This window comes from Microcebus murinus, chromosome 3, assembly GCF_040939455.1.
Source record: "Microcebus murinus isolate Inina chromosome 3, M.murinus_Inina_mat1.0, whole genome shotgun sequence".
NCBI classification, from domain to species: Eukaryota; Metazoa; Chordata; class Mammalia; order Primates; family Cheirogaleidae; genus Microcebus; species Microcebus murinus.
In genome coordinates, this window is record NC_134106.1 from 113087607 (window position 1) to 113110977 (window position 23371).

The window sequence follows — 23371 nt, forward strand, 5'->3', positions numbered from 1 at the left end:
ATCATTATTGAGTATTAAACTACATGCCAGGAACATTAAAATGCACATCTTTAGTCAACTAGTCCTAACTCTTCATTCAGTACACAGACCCCATTTTTCACATTCCCAACCAAAAAAAGAAAAAAATTGACTAGGCTTAAATACTTCCAAAAATGATCAATGGATCAATGTTAACTCAATATGATTCCCTCTCTTTCTTTAGAGAGTAGCAATATTGTACTATTTAGGAAAGTTCTTTCTTATATTAAGCCAAAACACCTCCCTGTAGAATATTTTCCTTAATCCATCCTCTGAAAAGGGACGAAAAGTTTAGCCACTTTTTCCACAGGTCAGCATTTGAAGACTGCCCTCATTCCTTTCTTGGATCTTCCTCTATAAATAGTAAAACAATTTTAAGCCACTCAACATTTAGGCTACTGGGAAGATTAAATTTTTTTAAAAGGCTACATGCCCAGTATAGCACCTAGCCATGTTATAGACATTCAACAAATAATAAGGCAGGCATCCAGCCTGGCAACATAGCAACTCCCTTTCTTTATAAAAATTTTTTAAAAATTAGCTACTTGGAGGCTGAGGTGGGAGTATCACCAGGAGTCCAGGAGTTTGAGGTTACAGTGAGCTATGATCACGCCACTTCCCTCCAGCCTGGGCAATAGAGCAAGATCCTGTCTCAAAACTAATAATAATAATGATAATTAAAAAAAAAATAGTACTCTCTGGTGAAAACAACACTGAACAAGAAGGCCAGAAAACTAAAATTCTAACCTAACTTCAACTTGCTATTATTATCTAGGCTTCACTGTCCTCCTCTACAAAGTGTTTAGACAGATAAACTCTAAGATTTTCCCATCTATAATTCTGTGACTCTACAGGTAGCCATATAGATTTTTTTAACTATTATATTCAATATTGGTGAAAATGTAATGTGTTTGTACTAATAAAAACACTAATTACAAAAGTATAAACTAATATAACTTTTCTAGAAAGCAATTTGGCAGAACATAACCAAAACCTTTAAGAAGTTCATATCCTTTAATACACTAATTCTTGGAGATAATGAGAAATGCTGACAAATATTTTTATACAAATATATTCATCCCACTATTAGGAGCATCAAAAGTACAAGCAACTGAAATCATTGAAATTGAGAGCTTTATCTAACTGTGATCTAACTATACAAGGGGCACACCCAGCCTTTAAAAACTAAGCCCAAATTTCAAGGCTCAAAAAAATTATGAAAATACCAAAATTAAGCTGCAAAAAAGCAAAATGCATCACTTTCTTCTTTTATGTTAGCCTTAATGTAATAAGTATAATCTTCTGTTCATGAGCCTTTTCTACCAGTGATCTCTTTACAATGCTGGAGAATAATAGAGCCTTTCTCTGAATACATGAATTTAAATGTAACAGTACCTACAGTGTCTTCAAGCTATAGATCAAAAAAAAATATAATATTCCTAAACACAGACATAATTTTATAAACGTTTTCATATTGCCTGGGTAAAAATGTAATTACAAATGTACCTCCAAGGAAAAAATATGGAAGTGTTCTACATGAAATTTCAAACATATTTTCATTATGTTAAGCAAAAATTATATACAAGGCCCCTTTTTCTCTGTTAACCACAATATAAATAGCTCTCCAAGCCCCTTGGAAAGTTGAAGGAGCTCTAGTGAAATTCAGTTATGAAAAGACAAAAAAGGAGGACAATTCTCAAGGACTGGCTCCCTTGCTTTGACGCTTATTTAGTGCCCCCTGATTCATACACTTCCTTGTACTCCTTACAGTAGTTACGAGAATAACATGAAAAAAGTACATTCATGATTCTAAGCATAGAGACATTTCTTACAAGCATAAGGGATTCCATATTTATCCGATAAATAACTACGGTACCCTATAAGTCACAGACATATCTAAAACATCCTGTCATCTTGCCTTAATGAAACCAGAAAACTTGAAGAAAGAGCAATCCTACTGTCTCTATACTATGATTTCTGAACTAGTTATCTTAAAGCTCCTTTAGCCCTTAATATTTCAAAGGCTACACCAATATATTATGGAGAAAGATGACAAAAGAGGCCAAGAATACAATTAGCTGTTTGCAAAAGACAATCATTTAGCAGGTGTTGCTGTGACCATCCTCATGTAAAACAGACACTTTACAATCCTATACAGTGTGTAGAGACGAAACATTCCAAATAAAGCTGCAGTATTTCTTTTTTAACATTTGTTCTTGTTTTCTAATAAGCTTAAATTTGATTCTGCCTTATCAAAAGCCAAAGGCAAACTGTGTTCTCTTCTTCCCAGAAACTTACAATAAAATAATAATAAATAGATCTAAGTCAAATTTAGGAGAACTAGTTGAAAGTCATGGGCAATTGAACACCTAGAATTTCTCTCCAGGATATCTTTCTCCTTATAAACACACCATTTATTTTTATTTATACACAATATAACCTCAAATGTGATAACAACAACCAAGCATTATCCAACACCCAGCAGAGGAATTGCCTAGGAGAGAAGATTGCTTTTCCACTCTGAGTTAGATAAACATTCATTTATTAATATTTAGAAGGATAACAAAAGAGAAGGAAAAATGTGCAGGCCCATATAAAAATCTATTTACAAGCCCAGAAGGGGAAAAAAATCTAATTCTAGAGTTCATACTCTTAAGAGTTTGGCCTTTCCAAGCAGATCTCTGAATTCTAATTCTGTGATTTTCTTTCCTTTGGTCTCGAACACACAAAAACCAAATTAAATGAAGAGATCTAGTTACAGAGATTAAAAATAATTTATTTAGCAAAAAGTAAAAAACTAAAAAGGGAATCTGGGTGCTTAAAGCCTTTTCCCATAAAGTTCCTTTTGAATATTTCCTTAGTCACAAAATTAAACTAGCATTTTGTTTTGGAGGTAGAAAAAGGTTCATATATGTGACAAGCCTTCAATAAAAATTTGTTAATTAAATGGATAGAATAAAAACTAAATATAGCTTCTTTGCCCATTTATGTGGTGAAGCAGACATTATATATATATATATATATATATATCAGTATAATAAAATAAAGCTTCTAAGACTGCTCATCTTTAATCAAGAAACCAGAGATCTCATGATTCATTACCAATGAATCCTCTTAAAATCAAATGGAGGCCAGGTGCAGTGGCTCATGCCTGTAATCCTAGCATTCTGGGAGGCCGGGGGGGGGGGGGGGGGGGGGGGACGCTCAAGGTCAAGAGTTCGAAACCAGCCTGAGACCCAGTCTCTAATAAAAATAGAAAGAAATTAATTGGCCAACTAAAAATATATAGAGAAAAAAATCAGCCGGGCATGGTGGTGCATGTCTGTAGTCCCAGCTACTCAGGAGGCTGAGGCAGAAGGATTGCTTGAGCCCAGGACTTTGAGGTTGCTGTGAGCTAGGCTGATGCCAAAAGTACTCTAGGCAGGGCAACAGACTGAGACTCTGTCTCAAAAAAAAAAAATCAAATGGAGTTATCTTTTAAAAATAAAATTATTTTATAATTTGCAGGGTCTAGGTAAGGTAACTAAGTAATGATAAAGAAGAGAAAAAAGTACTGTCTTAAAATGTGATGTTATCCATCGCACAAGTGCTGAGTCTACTGGATCTCAAAGAAAAAGAAAAACAGGGGGAAAGGTTTGGACAATTGGCCACAGGTACATTCCCCAGAGCTTTTGAAAATTCTAAGGCATGAAACAGGAAATAGAAGGAAACCTAACTGTCCAGAGAGTTAAAGGTGTGATTCTGCACTGCAGTTCCCCACTTCTATGCACACACCTCTTCCCCACACATGGGAGGAGGGAACAATGCTGGTCTCAGTATTAAAGCCAAGTATAAGTCACCTCTACATTATTTCATTAGTACTTAATGACATTTTCATAACCTAATTCTACTTCCTTGACATTCTGGACTACAGCCCTGTGTCCCTCGTACAGTTTCACAAGAGCCTGATGGCAATGTACGTGTAACCAAAACAAACAACAGTCTGCTTTCAAAGATGCTTCAGAACCTCAATATTCCAGCGCTTCATTATTCACTGTGTCCTTTTTCAATTCTCCTCCCTCTCCATATGCCACTTAATTTTTTTAAGGTCTCCTAATACAACACTAAAAAAGAGGACTAAAATAATAATTAGCAAAAATAAATAAATAAGAAAGCATCTAGCTCTTATAAAGATGTGAGTTTGCACAAAAAATTGCTAAAGCACTATCAGCGACCTTCGAATCATCATACAAAATGGAAGAAATCCTTAAAGACTAAAGAGAAGAAATGGAATCCTAATTGTCAAAAAGAGAAAAGCAGATCCTTAACCATAGAACGACAGAAGATGAAAGATTTAGTAACAATGCTATGCAATATCACAAACAGATCAAATGCAGCACATGGTACTCAACAGAAGTGGATGGGATTCAATGAGAATAAATGAAGATATAAGCCTTCGTTTACTGTGAGTTACCAGACTAGATGAAATGAATATTAAAAACAAGGGATATCTGGACTTAAAACAAAATATCCACAAAATTCTCTTCTGATAAGTTATGTCAGGGTTTCTAACGTCTGCATTATTGACATTTTAAGCCAAGTAATTTTTTGTTGTAGGAAGCTCTCCTATGTATTGTAGGATGCTTAGTAGTATCCCTGCCTCTACTAATCAGATGCCATAACCCCCAGTTGTGACAACCAAAAATGTCTCCAGATATTGCCTAAGGTCCCCTGAAATGGCAAAATCACACTTGGCTGAAATACAGATTTATGGCAAGATAGAGAAATACAAGAGTACAGTGGTTACTAAGATTCATAAATAATTGAACAGCTATTCATAAGAAACTAAACAGGTATATCCAAGGTGCAGATAATGGCTCAATGTAAATTTTGAAAAAACTTTTCTTTATTTGCCCCTTAGTGCTAACAATTTTAATAATGACTCAGGAAGAAATACAAAGATAAGTCTATCAAATTTGTAGAAGATATAAAATCAGATGATATGAAAAAATAAGTAAATGAGATAGTATGCCATGGTGTGTACAAAAAGAAAACAAGAAAAACAAAAAATGAAAAAAATAAGTGGATTACAGATATCCAAAAACTTACTGGATCTGTCCACAGGGAGGGAGAGCAGGCAGGCTAAGACATCAAGTTATAAAAAAGCAAGCTGGCCGGGCGCTGTGGCTCACGCCTGTAATCCTAGCTCTTGGGAGGCCGAGGCGGGCGGATTGCTCAAGGTCAGGAGTTCAAAACCAGCCTGAGCAAGAGCGAGACCCCGTCTCTACTATAAATAGAAAGAAATTAATTGGCCAACTGATATATATATATAAAAAAAAATTAGCCGGGCATGGTGGCGCATGCCTGTAGTCCCAGCTACCCGGGAGGCTGAGGCAGAAGGATCACTCGAGCCCAGGAGTTTGAGGTTGCTGTGAACTAGGCTGACGCCACGGCACTCACTCTAGCCTGGGCAACAAAGCGAGACTCTGTCTCAAAAAAAAAAAAAAAAAAAAGCAAGCTGCAGAAACTTTATAATAAGATGCTACTCAATTAAATGTACATGTATACATATGTATAGATAAATATATACACATACATTCAATATATATACACAAATATGTATACACACATATAAATATATACACACAAATAAATATATATGTGTATACATGTGTGTTTAACACAGCTATGTAAGGCAAAAGGGGTGGATGAGGGAATGGAATATTTACTTAGGTAATTTAAAATAATATTAATCTAAATACTTCATCTATCCTCAAAAATTCAAATTTTAGTTTCTTTTATAAAGAATATTAGTATAAAAATAAATACTAATTTATTATTAATCTTATTAATTTGTAAACAAGTATAATCAAAAAAACATAATACACAGTTCTTAGTTTCCTCTCAATTCAAGGAAATTTTCTGCCTCAATCACTCAAGGCTTCCCTTTTTGGAGGCTGATTTTGGTGTTATCCCTTATATTAATTATTTATTATAACCTGTAATGTATGTGCATTATATGATGTTGTGGTAGCCAGCATTTTTTTTAGACACAGTTGTTGCCCTGTGACATGATAAGAGGCCTGAGTTTTTGTATGTAAGCAAATGTTGTCTGGCTTTTATATGGTGGGCTTTTGTGGTGGGAGTCTGGAGGCCATAAAAACAAGAAGAACATTTTTAAGGCTCGGCCCCGTGAGATGGTTGGTAGTCAGTGATGGGTAAGACTCTTTAAGGGAGGGGAAACCTAAGACAGACACAACCGTGGGGCAGGCCACTGGCTGGGGGAGAGCCGCTGGCTGGGAGAGAGAACAAAAAGTTCTTCAGACGGCTGCATTGCTCTATGTTGCTTATCTCGGCCTTGGCTTTTGAGCTATGTCTGGAACCATAAGTAACCGTTTTAAGGTCTAAAATTACAGGACCATCGTTCCCTTGTAAAAGAACTCCAAAATTAATGGTTATCGTTGCTATGCTCAGATGCTCACATACAAGGAACTAACTTTGGGTCTGGGGGGTATAAAATAAAAGTGACCAGTGCATTGGGCACTCAAGTCATGTATTGTCTGTATGTGTGTCTGTGTCGTTATTTTATGTTGTGTCCATCCCCCGTCCTATAATCGGGCCACATCATTCCCTGAAAAACTCTCTATCATATACAGAATCTATACTTATTTGTCTCATATTAAACTATGCCACTAAAAATTAGCAAAGAGAATATTACACACACATCCCCAGTAATATTTTCTGCTACTACTTTCCCAAGTCACAGGTCACTTATATTACACGGTAAACCTAGAGAACACAACACCCCTCCCCAGACAATTATAACTTTAAGAGCACTAACTGCCTCAGGAATTATGTGCACAATTAAAATTACCAGTCATAAACAATTTTCATGATAGGAAAATCTCCCAACATTCTCAAACAGCAGGCCCTGATGAAACTGCATAATAAAAGGTCATCTCCGCCAAACAAAACTCAAGGTCTTTCACTTCATTAAACAATTAAAAGTAAATATATTTACCCAGTACAACAAGCATTTGGGTTTTTACCAACCTCGAAACATCTTACTAGAGTCAAATGGTTATCTATGAAGATATTTATAAGTGATTTTTCCCTTTTCCTGTAACATGGGAAATATGGTTAAATTAGATTTTTTTAAAAAATCAATAAATCCTAGTAGAAGACAGACTTAATTAAATTAATGATGAAAACTATTTCTCATGGAGCTAAAACATCTTATGATTCATGATATTGAGCACCTTTTCAAAGACCTACTGGCCATTTTTATGTATTCTTTGAAGAAATATCTATTCAGCCTTTTTTTTTTTTTTTTTTTGAGACAGAGTCTCGCTTTGTTGTCCAGGCTAGAGTGAGTGCCGTGGCGTCAGCCTAGCTCACAGCAACCTCAAACTCCTGGGCTCAAGCAATCCTTCTGCCTCAGCCTCCCAAGTAGCTGGGACTACAGGCATGCGCCACTATGTCCGGCTGATTTTTTCTATATATATTAGTTGGCCAATTAATTTCTATTTATAGTAGAGATGGGGTCTCGCTCTTGCTCAGGCTGGTCTCGAACTCCTGACCTTGAGCAATCCACCCGCCTTGGCCTCCCAGGGAGCTAGGATTACAGGCGTGAGCCACCACGCCCGGCTATTCAGCCTTTTTAATTGAGTTATTTGTTGTTCTACAATTTAGTTGTATGAGTTCTTTGTAAATTTTAGATATTAAGCCTTTATTAGATATATAGTTTGCAAGTACTTTTTCCCAATCTGCAGGTTGCCATTTCATTTTGTTGATTGTTTCCTTTGCTGTGTGAAACCTGTATTTTATACTTACAACACTCTCAATTCAGGCTAATTATATTTCAAGTGCTCAACAGCCACAAGTAACTAGTAGTTCCACATTGGACAGCATATATTTGTAACATAAGTGAGTCAAATACCATTTCTAACTATCTAAAGCATAGTAACATAATCAACAGAAAATCCTAAGTTTCTAAGCAAATGCTAAATGTCTTTAAAGGTAGATGTACGTTTACAATAGTGTCAAATATAAGAAAAACAGCTAATACTTATTGAGCATTTATACCAGATCATATTTTAAATGCTTTTCAAGCATTATCTCATTTGATCATCACAAAGACTACTGATGTAGGTACGAGTAATATCTCTACTTCACATAAGAGAAAACTAAGACACAGGGAAAGTAAGTAAAGATTTAACTAGGGCTGTGATCTTAAACACTACACATGCTATACTACAAGAAAGATGCCAACAGAAACCAAACACTGTGTTTTTAAAATCAGAATATAGAAGATGGGCATGAAAGAAAAGATAAAGTATGCAATGATGAGGCAAAAACGCTTTCTTGTGGAATTAACAAGTTTTTAAAACTGAATCATATCATTCAATACTTTTCCACATGAAGTCCCAATCTCCAAATAAACAAATATAATTTTAGATTACAATTTTTAAACTATTATTAACACAAATATATTTACTTAAACTGGTAAAATAAATCAAAAATATTTGTGACCCAATATTGAAAAGTATAGTTCAACTTAAAGAAAAAGTAAAGACTAATAGAAGAATAGTTTTAAGGTTAAGGAATTTCCAGTAGAATATTAATTTTAAGATTTATACTTTACTGAAACTGTTTATATTTCTTATGTTATTATTCCAATTTTATTGTGAACTTTTTTTAATACTCTCATTCTCCTTTATCGGGCCTCATTCACCTATCATTTCAAGTAACAAAAAAATATGAGAAGATAAAACAGGCAAGAATAGAACTAGCTTCTTCCTATATCTCAATTCTGAGAAAAAACAGAATATTGTGCAATACTGAACATCACATTAAATAGGTATATCACACCTCAAGATTTTTAGCTAAAACAAGAAGACAATGTTTACTTTCACATGAACATGCTATCTGCAAAATGCCACAAATATTGCCTAATGTTCATAAAAAGTTTGGATACAATGCTGGACATCTCTTTTAGAAAGTAATATTCAAAAATTCCTCACCTGAAAAAAGAGTCCTATGTTAAAGAAAGTCTGTGATCAGAGGTAAAATTGTCTGACCCTGTTGTGTACTTAAAATCGCAAGATAAGGATAGCCTTGATCCACAGCTGAAGGCCATGGCTGTCTGCACACTAACTTTAACCTTTTCAGGGTGTCACTGGAAAGCTTGATCATACCACCTTGATTTACATAATAAACTTATTAGCATACTGTTTTTACTATCCCTCCCACATATTCAAAATTTCACAAAAATGGCCAGATCTAAGAGGAGGGCCTCCTAATGGAAGGAGTTCATTTGCACAATGTGCCTGAGCTGATATTTAGCAATAGAACAAAAACATTAAAAGAGTCAATCTGCCACCTGCCCTTAACAAAGAAACACCTCAGCTTACTAAAAATGTCCCCAAAAATATGTTCACATCACTTACATTTTGTCATTGATCATTCTGAATGACTTCATCAATAAATGTCTCACACAGCCTACAAAGTTCATCTGTGAGCTTTTATTGTTTTTCTCTTTCCTTTTTCCTTTCAACTGCCTACTAGTATATGTGTCAGGCACTGGGTGTGGTCCTTTCATATACACCATCTCATATTATTCCTGTCATGGTCTCCTCTAGGAGTTAACAAATAATAGAATCAAAATGACGACACCACTAACTTATGTGAGATTTTTTTTCCTAAGATGACAACTCCGGGATCCTCATATAAAAGAACAGTATCTAAGAGACAATTATTTAGACTACAAAATCTTAAAATTAGTATATACGTACAAATGTCCTTTGCTCTTTGATTACTCTCAAAACAGGTTCAAGAGAAATAAATATAAGTACAAAACAATCTTTTAAAAAATACTAAAATCTTTAGTGTTGCCAGAGAATACAGCTAATTAAAGTCACATCTGTGCTAAATTGTAAATCGCAAATATGAATAATCATTAGACACTTAGATTATAACATTAGCACACAAAATATAAAAGCTTAATAGTTCTAAATAATGTAATAATATAAATATATATATATATATATATATATATATATATATTTTTGTTTTCCCCCTTTGGGACAGAGTCTCACTCTGTCACCAGGGCTAGAGTGCTGTGGTGTCAGCCTAGGTAACAGCAACCTCAAACTCCTAGGCTCAAGCAATCCTGCTGCCTCAGCCTCCCGAGTAGCTGGGACTACAGGCATGCGCCACCATGCCCAGCTAATTTTTTCTATATATTTTTAGTTGGCCGATTAATTTCTTTCTATTTTTTTTTTTTTTTTTTTTAGTAGAGTCGGGGTCTCGCTCTTGCTCAGGCTGGTTTCAAACTCCTAAACTCAATTGATCCACCCTCCCAGGCGAGAGCCACCAGATCCGGCCCGTAATATTTTAATATATGAGTCAAGATAAAGCATCAACTTACATGATTCAATATAAAGTACTCAAAAAAATTCCAAGAGCCAGCCAGGCATGTTGGCTAATGCCTATAATCCCATCTACTCAGGAGGCTGAGGCAGGAGGATCCCTTAAGCCCAGGAGTTTGAGGTCGTAGAGAGTTTTAATGACACCACTGCACTCTAGCCAGGGCAACACAGCAAGATTCTATCTCAAAAAAAATATCCCAAGAACCAACTCCCCTGTAATTGGCCTTTAATCCACAGAAAATGCCAAAGATGATTAGAGCCTTCCTCTGATAAATATAATCCAACACAGCAAAAAGACAACAGAAATTCTTTCAAAGTGAAGGAGGTGCATTTAGACACCAATGAAAAAGCTCAAAAACATAACATACACTGCATGTCTCCCAAAACTAAACATAGTAACCTTACCTGTTTCTGAAATGTATGTAACAGGATCCTGCTGTAAAATTTTACCAGGTTTAGAAGTCAATGGCAATTTTTCTGGTTGCTTTTTGGCATTTTTTACCTGCACTGTATCCTCTGATTCTGAATCTGTGAGACAAAATTAACAGTAAAAAATACAACTATCTGTTCTCACTATAATGTGGAAACTTTTTGTCAAAATGCTACATATTCTTAATCTGATTGTCCAAATCATTAAAATATGGATGATTCAGCACCATCTTGCCAGAAATTTGTTTGGTGGGATCATATACTAACATTTTGGAGAGCAAATCCAAGCCATTTTCATTCAAGTTTTGACATGAGATGCCAGGCTACCTGGCTTCCACTTGGGAAATGTATTCTTACAGTCCTGTAAAGATTCCACGTCTGGTCACAGTTCATTATTAGGAGCGCCCAAAGCTCTAAAAGTCCTGAAGAGTTGATCGATTTCTGAATCCCCATAGAAAAGTGGTTTCTTAGTTGCTAATTCTGCAAATATGGTGCCTATACTCCAAATGTCAACTGCAGTCGAGTAACGAGCTGACCCCAGCAATACTTCTGGGGATCCGTACCAGAGTGTTACTACCTCATGTATATATACTCTAACAGGTATTCCAAAAGCTATAGCAAGGCCAAATCAGCCAGTTTAATTGTTCCTTTGTCATCAATCAATAGATTTTGAGGTTCCATCAAGAACTCTACTACAGTGACAAAACACAATCCCCTGTAGGATTTCATATAAGTAACTCTTTTTTTTTCAGCATATTATGGGAGTACAAATGTTAAGGTTACGTATATTGCCCATGCCACCCTCCCCCGAGTGAGAGCTTCAAGCGTGACCATCCCCCAAATGTTGCACATCTTACTCATTGTGTCTGTATATACCCATCCCCTCCTCCCCGCTCCCACCTGCCTGACACACGATAAATGTTTTTCCTATATGTCCACTTAGGTGTTGATCAGTTAATACCAATTTGCTGGTGAGTACATGTGGTGCTTGTTTTTCCATTCTTGAGATACTTCACTTAGTAGAATGGGTTCCAGATCTATCCAGGAAAATACAAGAGGTGCTATATCATCAAAGTTTCATAAAGCTGAATGCTACTTCATGGTATACATATACCACATTTTATTAATCCACTCAAGAATTCATGGTCACTTGGGTTGTTTCCACAACTTTGCAATTGTGAACTGTGCTGCTATAAACATTCGAGTCCAGGTGTCATTTTCATAAAGTGACTTTTAATCTTTTGGGTAGATGCCCAGTAGTGGAATTGCTGGATCAAATGGTAGATCTACTTGTATTGCTTTAACAGAGGAGGTACTAGTTTGCAGTCCACCAGCAGTGCAGGAGTGTTTCTCTCTCTCTGCATCCACAGCAACATTTACTGTTTGGGGACTTTTTGATAAAGGCCATTCTCACTGGAGTTAAGTGATATCTCACTGTGGTTTTGATTTGCATTTCCCTGATAATTAGAGATGTTGGGCATTTTTTCATATGTTTGTTGGCCATTGTTCTGTCTTCTTTTGAGAAGTTTCTGTTCATGTCCTTTGCCCATTTTTTGACAAGGTTGATTTTTTCTTGCTGATTTTCCTGAGTTCTAAATAGATTTCAGTTATCAGCCCCTTATCGGATATGTAGCTTGTGAAAATTTTCTCCCATTCCGTGGGCTTTCTGTTTGCTCTCTTGACAGTTTCTTTGGCTGTGCAGAAGCTTTTTAATTGGATCAGGTCCCATTTATTTACTTTTGTTGCTGCTGTGATTGCCTTTGGAGTCTTCTTCATAAATTCTTTGCCTAAGCCAATATTTAGAAGAATATTTCCAACGTTTTCCTCTAGAATTCTAATAGTTTCACACCTAATGTTCAAGTCTGTTACCCAGCGTGAGTTGATTTTTGTGAGAGGTGAAAAGGTGTGGGTCTTGTTTTAGTCTTCTACATGTGGCTATCCAGTTTTCCCAGCACCATTTATTGAATAAGGATTCTTTTCCCCAGTGTATGTTTTTGTCTGCTTTGTCAAAAAAGACTACTTGACTATATGAGGATGGTTTTATATCTGGGTTCTCTGTTCTGTTCCACTGGTCAATGTCTCTGTTCTTGTGCCAGTCCCAAACTATTTTAATAACTATAGCCTCGTAGTATAGTTAGAAATCTGGTAAATTGATACCTCCTATTTTCTTTTTATTGCCTAGGATTGATTTTGCTATACGGGGTCTTCTCTGGTTCCATATGAAGCATAACACTATTTTTTCTATATTTGTGAAAAATACTAATGGTATTTTCATAGGGATTGCATTGAATCTGTAGGTCCCTTTGGGTAGTATAGACATTTTAAAAATGTTGATTCTGCCGACCCATGAGCATGGTATATTCTTCCATCTGTTTACATCCTCTACTATTTCTTTCTTCAGTGTTTCATAGTTCTCCCTGTAGACGTCTTTTACCTCCTTAGTTAAATATATTCCTAGGTACTTCATTTTCTTTGTTGCTATTTTGAAGGGAATTGAGTCTTTGATTTGGTTCTCACTTGTACTATTGTTGGTGTATATGAATACCTCTGATTTCTGTGTATTGATTTTGTATCCTGTGATTTTACCAAATTCATTTATCAGATCAAGGAGTCTCTTGGTTGAATCCTTGGGGTTTCCTAGTTATATCATCTCATCAGCAAAAAGTGAGAGTTTGATCTTGTCTGCTCCCATCTGGATGCCCTTAATTCCACTCCCTTGTCTGACTGCTGTAGCAAGGACTTCCAGCACTATGTTGAATAGACATGGAAATAGTGGGCAACTTTGTCTTGTTCCGGTTCTAAGTGGGAATGCTTTCAATTTTTCTCCATTCAGTATGATATTGGCTGTGGGTTTGTTATATGTGGCTTGTATCATTTTTAGGTAAGCCCCGTTTATGCCTATTTTGTTGAGCGTTATTATCATAAAAGGGTGTTGAATTTTGTCAAATGCTTTTTCTGCGTCTATTGAGAGGATCATATGGTCTTTTGTTTTTGCTTCTGTTTAGATGGTGAATTACATTCATAGATTTGCATATGTTGCACCATCCCTGCATCCCTGGGATGAAGCCCACTTGGTTGTGATGGATTATTTTCTTGGCAAGCATTGGATTCGATTGGCTAGCATTTTGTTGAGAATTTTTGCATCTATATTCACAAGGGATATTGGTCTGTAGTTTTCTTTTTTTGTTGCATCCTTTCCTGGTTTTGGTATCAGGGTTATGTTTGCTTCATAAAATGTGTTGGGGAGAATTCCATCCTACTTGATGTTGTGGAATAATTTCTGCAAGACAGGCACCAGTTCTTCTTTGTAGGTGTGGTAAAATTCAGGTGTGAAACCATCTGGTCCAGGACGTTTCTTTTTAGGAAGGTCTCTTATTGCTATTTCAATTTCAGTACTTGATATTGGTCTTGTCAGAGATTCTATTTCTTCCTGGTTGAGCCTAGGGAGTCTGTGTGTTTCTAAGAAATTGTCCATTTCCTCCACATTTCTCAGTTTGTGTGCATAGAGGTTTTTGTAGTATTCATAAATTATAGCTTGTATCTCCGTGGCATCAGTTGTAATTTCTCCTTTATTGTTCCTGATGGAGCTTATTAGAGATTTTTCTTTTCTGCTTTTCGTTAGTCTAGCCAATGGTGTGTCAATTTTGTTTATTTTTTCAAAGAACCAACTTTTTGTTTTATTAATCTTCTATATGGTTTCCCTGTTGTCAATTTCATTTAGTTCTGATTTGATCTTAATGGTTTCACTTCTTATGCTGAGTTTGGGGTTGGTCTGTTCTACTTTTTCCAGCTCTTTGAAACAATTCATTAGGTTGTCTATCCGTGATCTTTTTGACTTTTGGATATAGGCATTTATGGACATAAACTTTCCTCTCAGGACTGCTTTAGCTGTGTCCCAAAGGTTTTGGTAACTTGTGTCACCTTTGTCATTTAATTCAAAGAATCTTTTGATTTCCATCTTGATTTCCTCGTTTATGAAGTGATCATTCAGCAGAATAGGCACCAGTTCTTCCTTGTAGGTGTGGTAAAATTCGGGTGTGAAACCATCTGGTCCAGGACTTTTCTTTTTAGGAAGGTTTTTTAATGCTGTCTCTATTTCAGTACTTGATATTGGTCTGTTTAGGGATTCTATTTCTTCCTGGTTGAGCCTAGGGAGGCTGTGTGTTTCCAAGAAATTGTCCATTTCATCCACATTTTCCAGTTTGTGTGCTTACAGGTTTCTGTAGTATTCATAAATTATAGTTTGTATCTCTGTGGCATCAGTTGTGATTTTTCCTTTATTGTTCCTGATGGAGCTTATTAGGGATTTTTCTTTTCTGCTTTTCATTAGTCTAGCCAAAGGTGTGTCAATTTTGTTTATTCTTTCAAAAACCAACTTTTTGTTTTGTTAATCTTCTATATGGTTTCCCTGTTGTCAATTTCATTTAGTTCTAATTTGATCTTAATGATTTCACTTCTTCTTCTGGGTTTGGGGTTGGTCTGTTCTTCTTTTTCCAGCTCTTTTAGATAATTCATTAGGTTGTCTATATGTGATCTTTTCAACTTTTGGATATAGGAATTTATGGAAATAAACTCTCCTCTCAGGACTGCTTTAGCTGTGTCCCACAGGTTTTGATAACTTATGTCACCTTTGTCATTTAGTTCAAAGAATCTTTTGATTTCCATCTTGATTTCCTCATTTATGCAGTGGTCATTCAGCAGAAGGTTTTTTAGTTTCCATGACTTTGTGTAGAAATGAGAAGTCCTGTTAGAGTTGACTTCTACATTTATTCCATTGTGGTCTGAAAAGATACATAGTATAATTTCTATTTTTTAAAATTGTTTGAGACATGCTTCGTATCTTAGGATATGGTCAATATTAGAGAATGACCCATGAGCTGATGAGAAGAATGTATATTCAGTAGTTTGGGGGTAGAATGTCCTGTAAATGTCAGGCCCATTTGTTTAGAGTTCTGTTTAAGTCCATTATTTCTGTGTTGATTTTCTGTTTGGATGATCTGTCCTGTGCTATCAGTGGGGTGCTGAAGTCCCCGACTATTATGGTGTTGCTGTCTATCCATTTGTTTAGATCAAGTAGAGTTTGATTTATGAATCTGGGTGCACCAAGGTTGGGAGCATATATATTTAGAATTGTTATGTCTTCTTGTTGAACCATACCCTTCACCATTAGTGACCTTCTTTGTCTTTTATTACTTTTGTTGATTTAAAAGCTAAGTTATCTGTAATGAGCACCACCATGCCAGCTTTCTTTTGGCTTCCATTTGCTTGAAATATCATTCTCCACCCCTTTACCTTTAGTCTAACCGCATCCTTGCAGATTAGATGTGTTTCCTGAAGGCAGCAGATACTTGGCTTGTGTTTTTTTAGCCATTCAGCCAGCCTATGTCTCTTGAGTGGGGAGTTCAAGCCATACACATTTATTGAGATAACTGATAGGGGCAGATTTCTGTTCATTATGTTGGCTTGAACTTTGTTGCTTTGTTTTCTCTCTCAAGTCAGTGTGGTATCTGGGCTTTGATCTTTAGCTTTGAGTAGATTTACATTCGTGAGTGTTTATTGTGCTGATCCATGGGTAACACTGTTTTGAGTACTTCTGGAAGGGCTGGTCGTGTCTTGGTGAATTCTCTCAGTCTTTGCTTATCTGAGAATGTCTTGATTTCTCCCTCATATACAAAACTTAGCTTTGCAGGGAATAAGATTCTAGGCTGGGCATTATTCTGTTACAGAAGAGTGAAAATGGGGCTCCTTGCTTGTAAAGTTTCAGTACAGAAGTCTGGCGTTATTCAGATTGGCTTTCCTTTGTATGTTACTTGCTTCTTTCGTCTTACAGCTCATAGAAGGGCTTTAGTTGATATTTTAGTCAGTCTGATGCCTGCGTGTTGTGACATCTTCCTGTTTGCACTGAATCTCCCAGGGGTCCTCTGAGCTTCTTGAACTTATATCTCGAGATTTTGAGCAAGGCCTGGGAAATTTTCCTCTATTATATCTTCAAATAGCTTGTCCAACCCTTGAGTGTTTTCTTCTTCCCCTCCTGGTAACCCTATGACCCTCACATTAGGTTTCTTCACATAATCCCACATCTCTTATAGGCTTTGCTCTTTTCTCTTGTTTCTCTGCTCTATCTCTGTGACTGATTTATTTAATCGGAAGGTGTTATCTTCAATCTCTGAGATTCTTTCTTCTGTTTGATCTACTCTGTTCTTGAAACTTTCCACTGTGTTTTGTAGTTCCCTGAATTGATTCTTCATTTCCAGGAGTTCAGTTAGACTTTTCTTCATTGTTTCAGTTTCTTCAGTGAATTTGTGTTCCAAGTCCTGGAATCTTTTTGAGTTTTCTTTGTGTTGGTTATCAAGTTGTTCTTGCAAGTCGTTGAATTTTCTTAACGATCCACGTTTGAAATTCCTCTTCTGTCATTTTAGTGGTCTGATTTTGGTTAGTGTCCATTTCTAAGGGGCTGCTGCTCCTCTTTGGGGGTGTGCTTTCTATTTGGTTCTTCATATTTCCAGAGTTCCTTCACTGATTTCTTCCCATCTGGATCAGTTGTTGCTTCTTGCCTTTAGGTTTTTGTTTGGATAATGACACACCCTCTTTAGTTTCTGAGCCAGTAGGTGGTGTTTGTGGGTATCACTGTATCAGTCAGTAGGTGCCGTGAAAAGGGTGTGCAGAATGTCCTCCCTGTCAGTAGGTGGCGCTTGCTCAGAGGAACAGGCTACACTATTGTTTTTGGGTCTTGTAACCAGCTCTTGTTCCTCTGGAGAGGCACTCTGGTGCCTCAGGTGGTGGGTGGGGCCCTGGGACTTCCAGGTGTGTCCTTATTCTCCCCCTCAGTGAGGGCTGGTCTGGGAGAGAGTCTGAGCGGAGCTGGGTGGGTAAGCCTGCCCTCAGGCACCACCAATGCTGTTAACAGGGGTCAAACTTCTGTTCTCTGCTTCTGGGAAAAGCTGTCAGGGAGGAGCGCTCACTGGCAGTGGCCGTCTCTGGCCTGGTGTCCAAATGTCTCTCCAACCACTGGGGAGCCTACCAGCAGTCGGAGATGCAAGGGAGGGGAGAGTTAACCACTCCACCTACCCTTACCGCTGGTCTTCAGGCTACTCGGGAGGTCTCTGCTTCCAGTTCTCCTCCGCAACCTCCTCCTGTGGAGTCTTCCATGGTCTCAGGTACCCCTCCTGAAGACCGTCATCCGATGTATGCTCGTCTTCTTGCTTCTTTCTTCTAATTTCTCCTAGAATCTGTCTTTTCTGCAGAGACACTCTGTCTGGTGGTATTTCTCGTCCGCCATCTTGCTCTGCCCCTATAAGTAACTGTTAACAAGTGAAGAATCCATGAATTGACCAGGAGGGATAGAATCCAAATATTTCTTGAGGCCCATGGAAAGAAATTCAAAGATGAGATATAACCTGGAATCCTACATAAGCACATATTGAAGACTGACTATATTTGGAAGACGAAGTACTTTTAATAGAGACATTTTCCAAATTGCAGTACTAGGAACCCCTTCTTCCTCACTTTCTAGTCTGATTTTCTTCATGGCTACCACTTGGCCTGTAGTTTTGTGTCTACCTTTATACACAACTCCATAGGTACCTTCTCCAACGTTCTCTATTTTGGTATAATCTTCCATAGTTAATCAATAGGTATGGCAGATCCTGGCTTATTATCCCGCAGCGGCCGCAATGACAGCTACCACGTCACCGTCGCTTCTCTCTCAACTTCCAGGAGCCTAAAGTACTATTTTTAAAATGTTTCCAGGAACCTTAGCTCAAGAGAAGTTAATATGAATATTTTAAAAATAAATATATCATATTCAAAGTTTGAGACATGGTACATAATCTATCCCCCTCTGAAGGAATCTTTAATCCATTAACATATTTTAGTTCTGATACATTCTGCAGTTAAACAAAATTGTTTTAAACTTTGCTTGAGCCCTCTTCTCACAGCACCTACTGACATCACAGAAAGCTGTTTGTCTCAGAATATAGTTTAGAAAACACTAAGGGATATAACTTTAAAACTTTAAAGCTCCTCAGAAGAAATATTACCTGAATCATAGATGATCCTCTTTTTCTTATTTGGTTGCTTCTGTTTGGAGACATCCTCTTTACAGGAGCTATTTACCTATAAACATCATAGTATAATTAGAACACAAAGAAGTCTATATAACCTATCCTTTTTTTTTTCTTATTAGACTGGGGCTCAGTGGTTCTCAACCAGGGGCAATTTTGCCTCCCTGGAGACATTTGTCAATGTCTAGAGACATTTTTCCTTGTCACAACTGGGGGAGAGGGGGCAGGTTTACTATCATCTAATGAGTAGACCAGGGAGGCTATTAAACATCCCACAATGCACGGGACAGTCCTCCACAACTAAGAATTATTCAGCCCAAACTGTCAATAATACCTCTAAGTGGGCTAAAAACAGGCCAGACAACTGTATCAGAATAGAAAATAAAGAATTATAGAAAAAGCTGTATTATTTTTCAGCTCCACCTTCAACACTAACCTATGTATAACAAAGAATAAAACGATGTCAGGTATTATAAGGCAAGTGCTTCCTGAAAATGAAGGTAGAAACAGAAATGAATGTTAAGCTAGTGGCCCACCACTAGCCAATGCCTGTTGGAAAAAGAAATAAAACCAAAGCAAAAAGTATTATTTATATTTTATAATTAAATATCACATTTCTAACATATCCAAATTTCCCCAAAAAGCATCAAGAAAGCAGACAGCAAAAAAAACTCATTGTAATCAATTAAAAGATAGGGATATAAATTATTTCTATCCATTATAATAAAACTTCAAAAATATAACAACAATCTTGCAAGAAAATGGAACAAATGAACCATAATAATTTACATATAATGGGGAAAAAGGTCTATTCCACTTAGCTCAGGTGCAAGTATAAATAGGGAGGAAATGCATAGCTGCTTTTTTTTTTTTTTTTTTTGAGACAGAGTCTTGCCCATGCTCAAGTACCATGGCATCAGCCTAGCTCACAGCAACCTCAAACTCCTGGGCTCAAGCAATCCTACTGCCTCAGCCTCCTGAGTAGCTGGGACTACAGGTATGCACCACCATGCCCAGCTAATTTTTTCTCTATATTTTCAGTTGGCCAATTAATTTCTTTATATTTTTTAGTGGAGACGAGGTCTTGTTCTTGCTCCGGCTGGTTTCGAACTCCTGAGCTCAAACAATCCACCCACTTCAGCCTCCCAGAGTGCTAGGATTACAGGCATGAGCCACTGCGCCAGCCTGCATCTGAGTCACAAGAAACATGAGAGAAACTGTCATTACTACCACCAACCAATCTACTGCCTACCAATCCATAATTTACATATAACATTGTTTCAGAGGACAGAGTAAGAAGCAACTAAACAACCCAAAAGATAGGTAGGTATCACAAAAAGGAGAGAGCCACAGAAAGTGAGTCCCAAACTCTGGCTGTACACTTTGTCCAAATCTCTATCTCCTGAACTATATATAATATGTGCGGCTAAGTGCTTGGCTAAGGTTAAAAGAATTGAACAAAGATTCCAGCTGCTATCCATCACACAGGAGGCAAGAGTTTGGAGCTGAGTTCAGTCAAGTTTGATGCCTGATAAGCCAAGAATCAACGATCTTTGGAGAAATAAAATACAATCCAAAGTTCCTACACAGTGTCATTCACAATGTCCAGGATAAATCCAAAATAACTAGACATACCAAGAAAGAGGACATGTAACCTGTGGTGGTGAAGTTTATGCATCAACTTGAATGGACCACAAGATATCCAGATATTCAGTCAAACATATTCTGGGTGTTTCTGTGAGGATATTTTTGGATAAGCTTAATATTTGAATCAATAGACTAAGTAAAGCATATTGCCCTCTCTGATGGAGTTGAGCCAATCAGTTGAAGGCCTGAAAAGAACAAAAGGCTCACCCCCTCTCCTGAATGAGAGAGAATTCCCCCTGCCTGACTGCCTTCAAGCTACACATCAGTTTTTTCCTGCCTTTAGACTCAAACTGAAGCAACCGCTCTTCCTGGGTCTCCAGCCTGCTGGCCTTCAGACTGGAACCACATTATCAGCTCCTCAGGCCTTCAGACTTGGACTGGAACTACACCATCAACTCAACTCTCCTGGGTTCCAACTTGCCAACTGCAAATTTGGGGATTTGTCAGCCTCCATAATCACATGAGCCAATTCCTTAGGGTAAATCTCTATGCGTAGATATACATACATCCTTATTGGTTCTGTTTCTCTACAGAATCCTGATTGACTGTATAATACAGATTCTGGTACTGAGAAATAGGGTACTGCTATAAAAAAAAAATACCTAAAATATGGAAGGGACTTTGGAATTAGGTAACAGGTAGAGGCTAGAAGAGTTTTGAGGCGCATGCTAGAAAAAGCCTAGATTGCTATGAATGAACTACTGGTAGAAATATGGATATTAAAGGTGATTCCAGTGAGACCTCATGAAGAAAAGAGAAGAGCTATAGAGGAAGTCTCTTTCATCTCAGACTATGTATATCATCATGAACAGGATGTTCGTAGGAACATGAATGTTACAGGCCAACCTGGTAAGGTCTCAGATAGAAATGAGGAAGAAGGTCTTGAAAACGGAAGAAAGGCAATCCTTGTTATAAAGTAGCAAAGAACTTGACTAAGTTATGTTTTGTTGCTTTCTGAAAGATGGTACTTGTGAACCATGAAATTAGATATGTAAGCTGAGATTTCAAAGCAAAATATTGAAGGTGGAGCCTGAGTCTTCCTGACTGCTAGTGAAATATGAGGAGATGAATTAAAGAAGAAATTGTTGAACAGAAAGGGGCTAAAACTTGAAGATTTGGAAAATGTTCTGCCTGTCCACATTGCAAAATATGACAAAGCTTGTTCTGAGGCAGACACCAAGAATATAGCTGGATTATCACTCTGTAAAGAGATTAAAGGATTACACAAGTAGAAATACTGCCAGGGTGAACCAAAGGGGATGAAGATAAGACAAAATTAAGGCAGGCTGTCAGACTTCTAATGGTCTACAGGACAGGAAAATAGAGCTATTCTTTAAGAAAAGGAAAGAATGACCCCAAGGGCCATTCAGAGATCATCAGGACTGCCTCTTCAGTTTTAAAGGGTGGGGCACCACCTTGGTTTTAACAGATCAGACAGCTTCCACCCAAAGCCTTGTGGGCCGAAGGGTCCAACAAAGCTGCAGAAGCAGGACAGCTGCCCAGAGCTGTGGGAACAGAACCACTACCATAGTGGGTCTGGAAGGCAGGGCATCAAGCCAAAAAGCATTACTCTTGAGACTTAACATCTAATAGAATTTGCCTTGCTGGTTTTGGACTTGTTCACGATCCATCACCCTTCTCTTCTTTCTGATTTCTCCCTTTTTGAATGGTAACGTCTACCTTATGCCTGTTCTACCATCATATTTTAGAAGCACATTCTTTATCTGCTTTCACAGGTATATAGCTAGAGAGGAATTTTGCTGAGGATGAATTGTACCTCAAGTCTCATCTATATCTGATTTAGATGATATTTAGATTTGAGACTTTGTTCTTCACACTTGACACTGGAGTGAGTTAAGACTCTTGGGGGGCTGGTGGCATGGAATGAATGTATTTTGCATCCAAGAAGGACATGAATTTTGAATGACCATGGTGAAATATTATGGCCTGAATGTTCGCATATCCCAAAATTCATATGTTGAAGCCCTAACTCCCAGTGTGGCTATATTTGGAGATGGAACCTTTAAATAAGTAATTAAGGATAAGTAAGATCAAACGGGTAGCCCTGATCTGATAAGATTAGCATTCTCAAAAGAACAGACACTAGAGTCCTCAATCTCTCTCCATGCATACACACTACATGTGTACCAAATACACATTGAGAAAAAACCATGTGAGGAAATAGCAATAAGGTAGGTATCTGTAAACCAGAAAAAGAGCCCTCACCAGAAACCAAATTGGTCAGTACACTGATCACAGATTTCTAGCTTCCAGAATGTGAGAAAATAAATTTTTGTTATTTAAGCCATCTAGTCTATTAGGTTGGTGCAAAAGTAATTGCGGTTTCAGCATTGTTTAAATTTGCTGATATTGGAATGCATTCTCAAATAAATGTGGTTATCTTATAAATCATTTTAATGCACATTTCTTGCTTTGTGTTTTTTTGATAATGACTTATTACTGGCTGTTTATTTTATATTTATTTTAGACTATGGGAATGATATTAGACAAAAAGTAAATTCTAGTGATTTTCTCATTCAAGTTCAAAACAGGTTGTCAAGCAGTGGAGACAACTCGAAACATCAACAACACATTTGGCCCAAGAACTCCTAAGAAACACACAATGCAATGTGGTTAAGTTTTGCAGGGGGCTGGAAAGGGTGGGATAAAAAAAAAAAGGAAGTTTTGCAAATCACCGTTTGAGGAAAGCAACCTTGATCTTGATGTTGATGTTGGCAATTTCCAAAGTATATTACAAATCAGTAAACTTGTGTGATATTAATAAAATTATTGGCTGTTTAAGAA

The 23371-nt window shown here is 37.2% G+C and overlaps 1 protein-coding gene and 1 pseudogene across 4 annotated transcripts in view; both read right to left on the minus strand.

Moving 5' to 3' along the window:
- Window positions 1-23371, minus strand: part of RFC1 (replication factor C subunit 1) — an 82596-nt gene that overhangs the window by 42962 nt on the left and 16263 nt on the right. For all 4 annotated transcript variants that reach the window (XM_076001190.1, XM_076001189.1, XM_020282241.2 and 1 more), the window contains exons 3-4: window positions 18896-18971; window positions 10833-10955 (exon numbers count right to left, since the gene is read on the minus strand). In XM_076001190.1, the coding sequence (XP_075857305.1) occupies window positions 10833-10955; window positions 18896-18971 (199 nt within the window). The remainder of the gene's footprint in view (window positions 1-10832; window positions 10956-18895; window positions 18972-23371) is intronic.
- Window positions 10964-18889, minus strand: LOC105865400 (cyclin-dependent kinase 1-like; annotated as a pseudogene).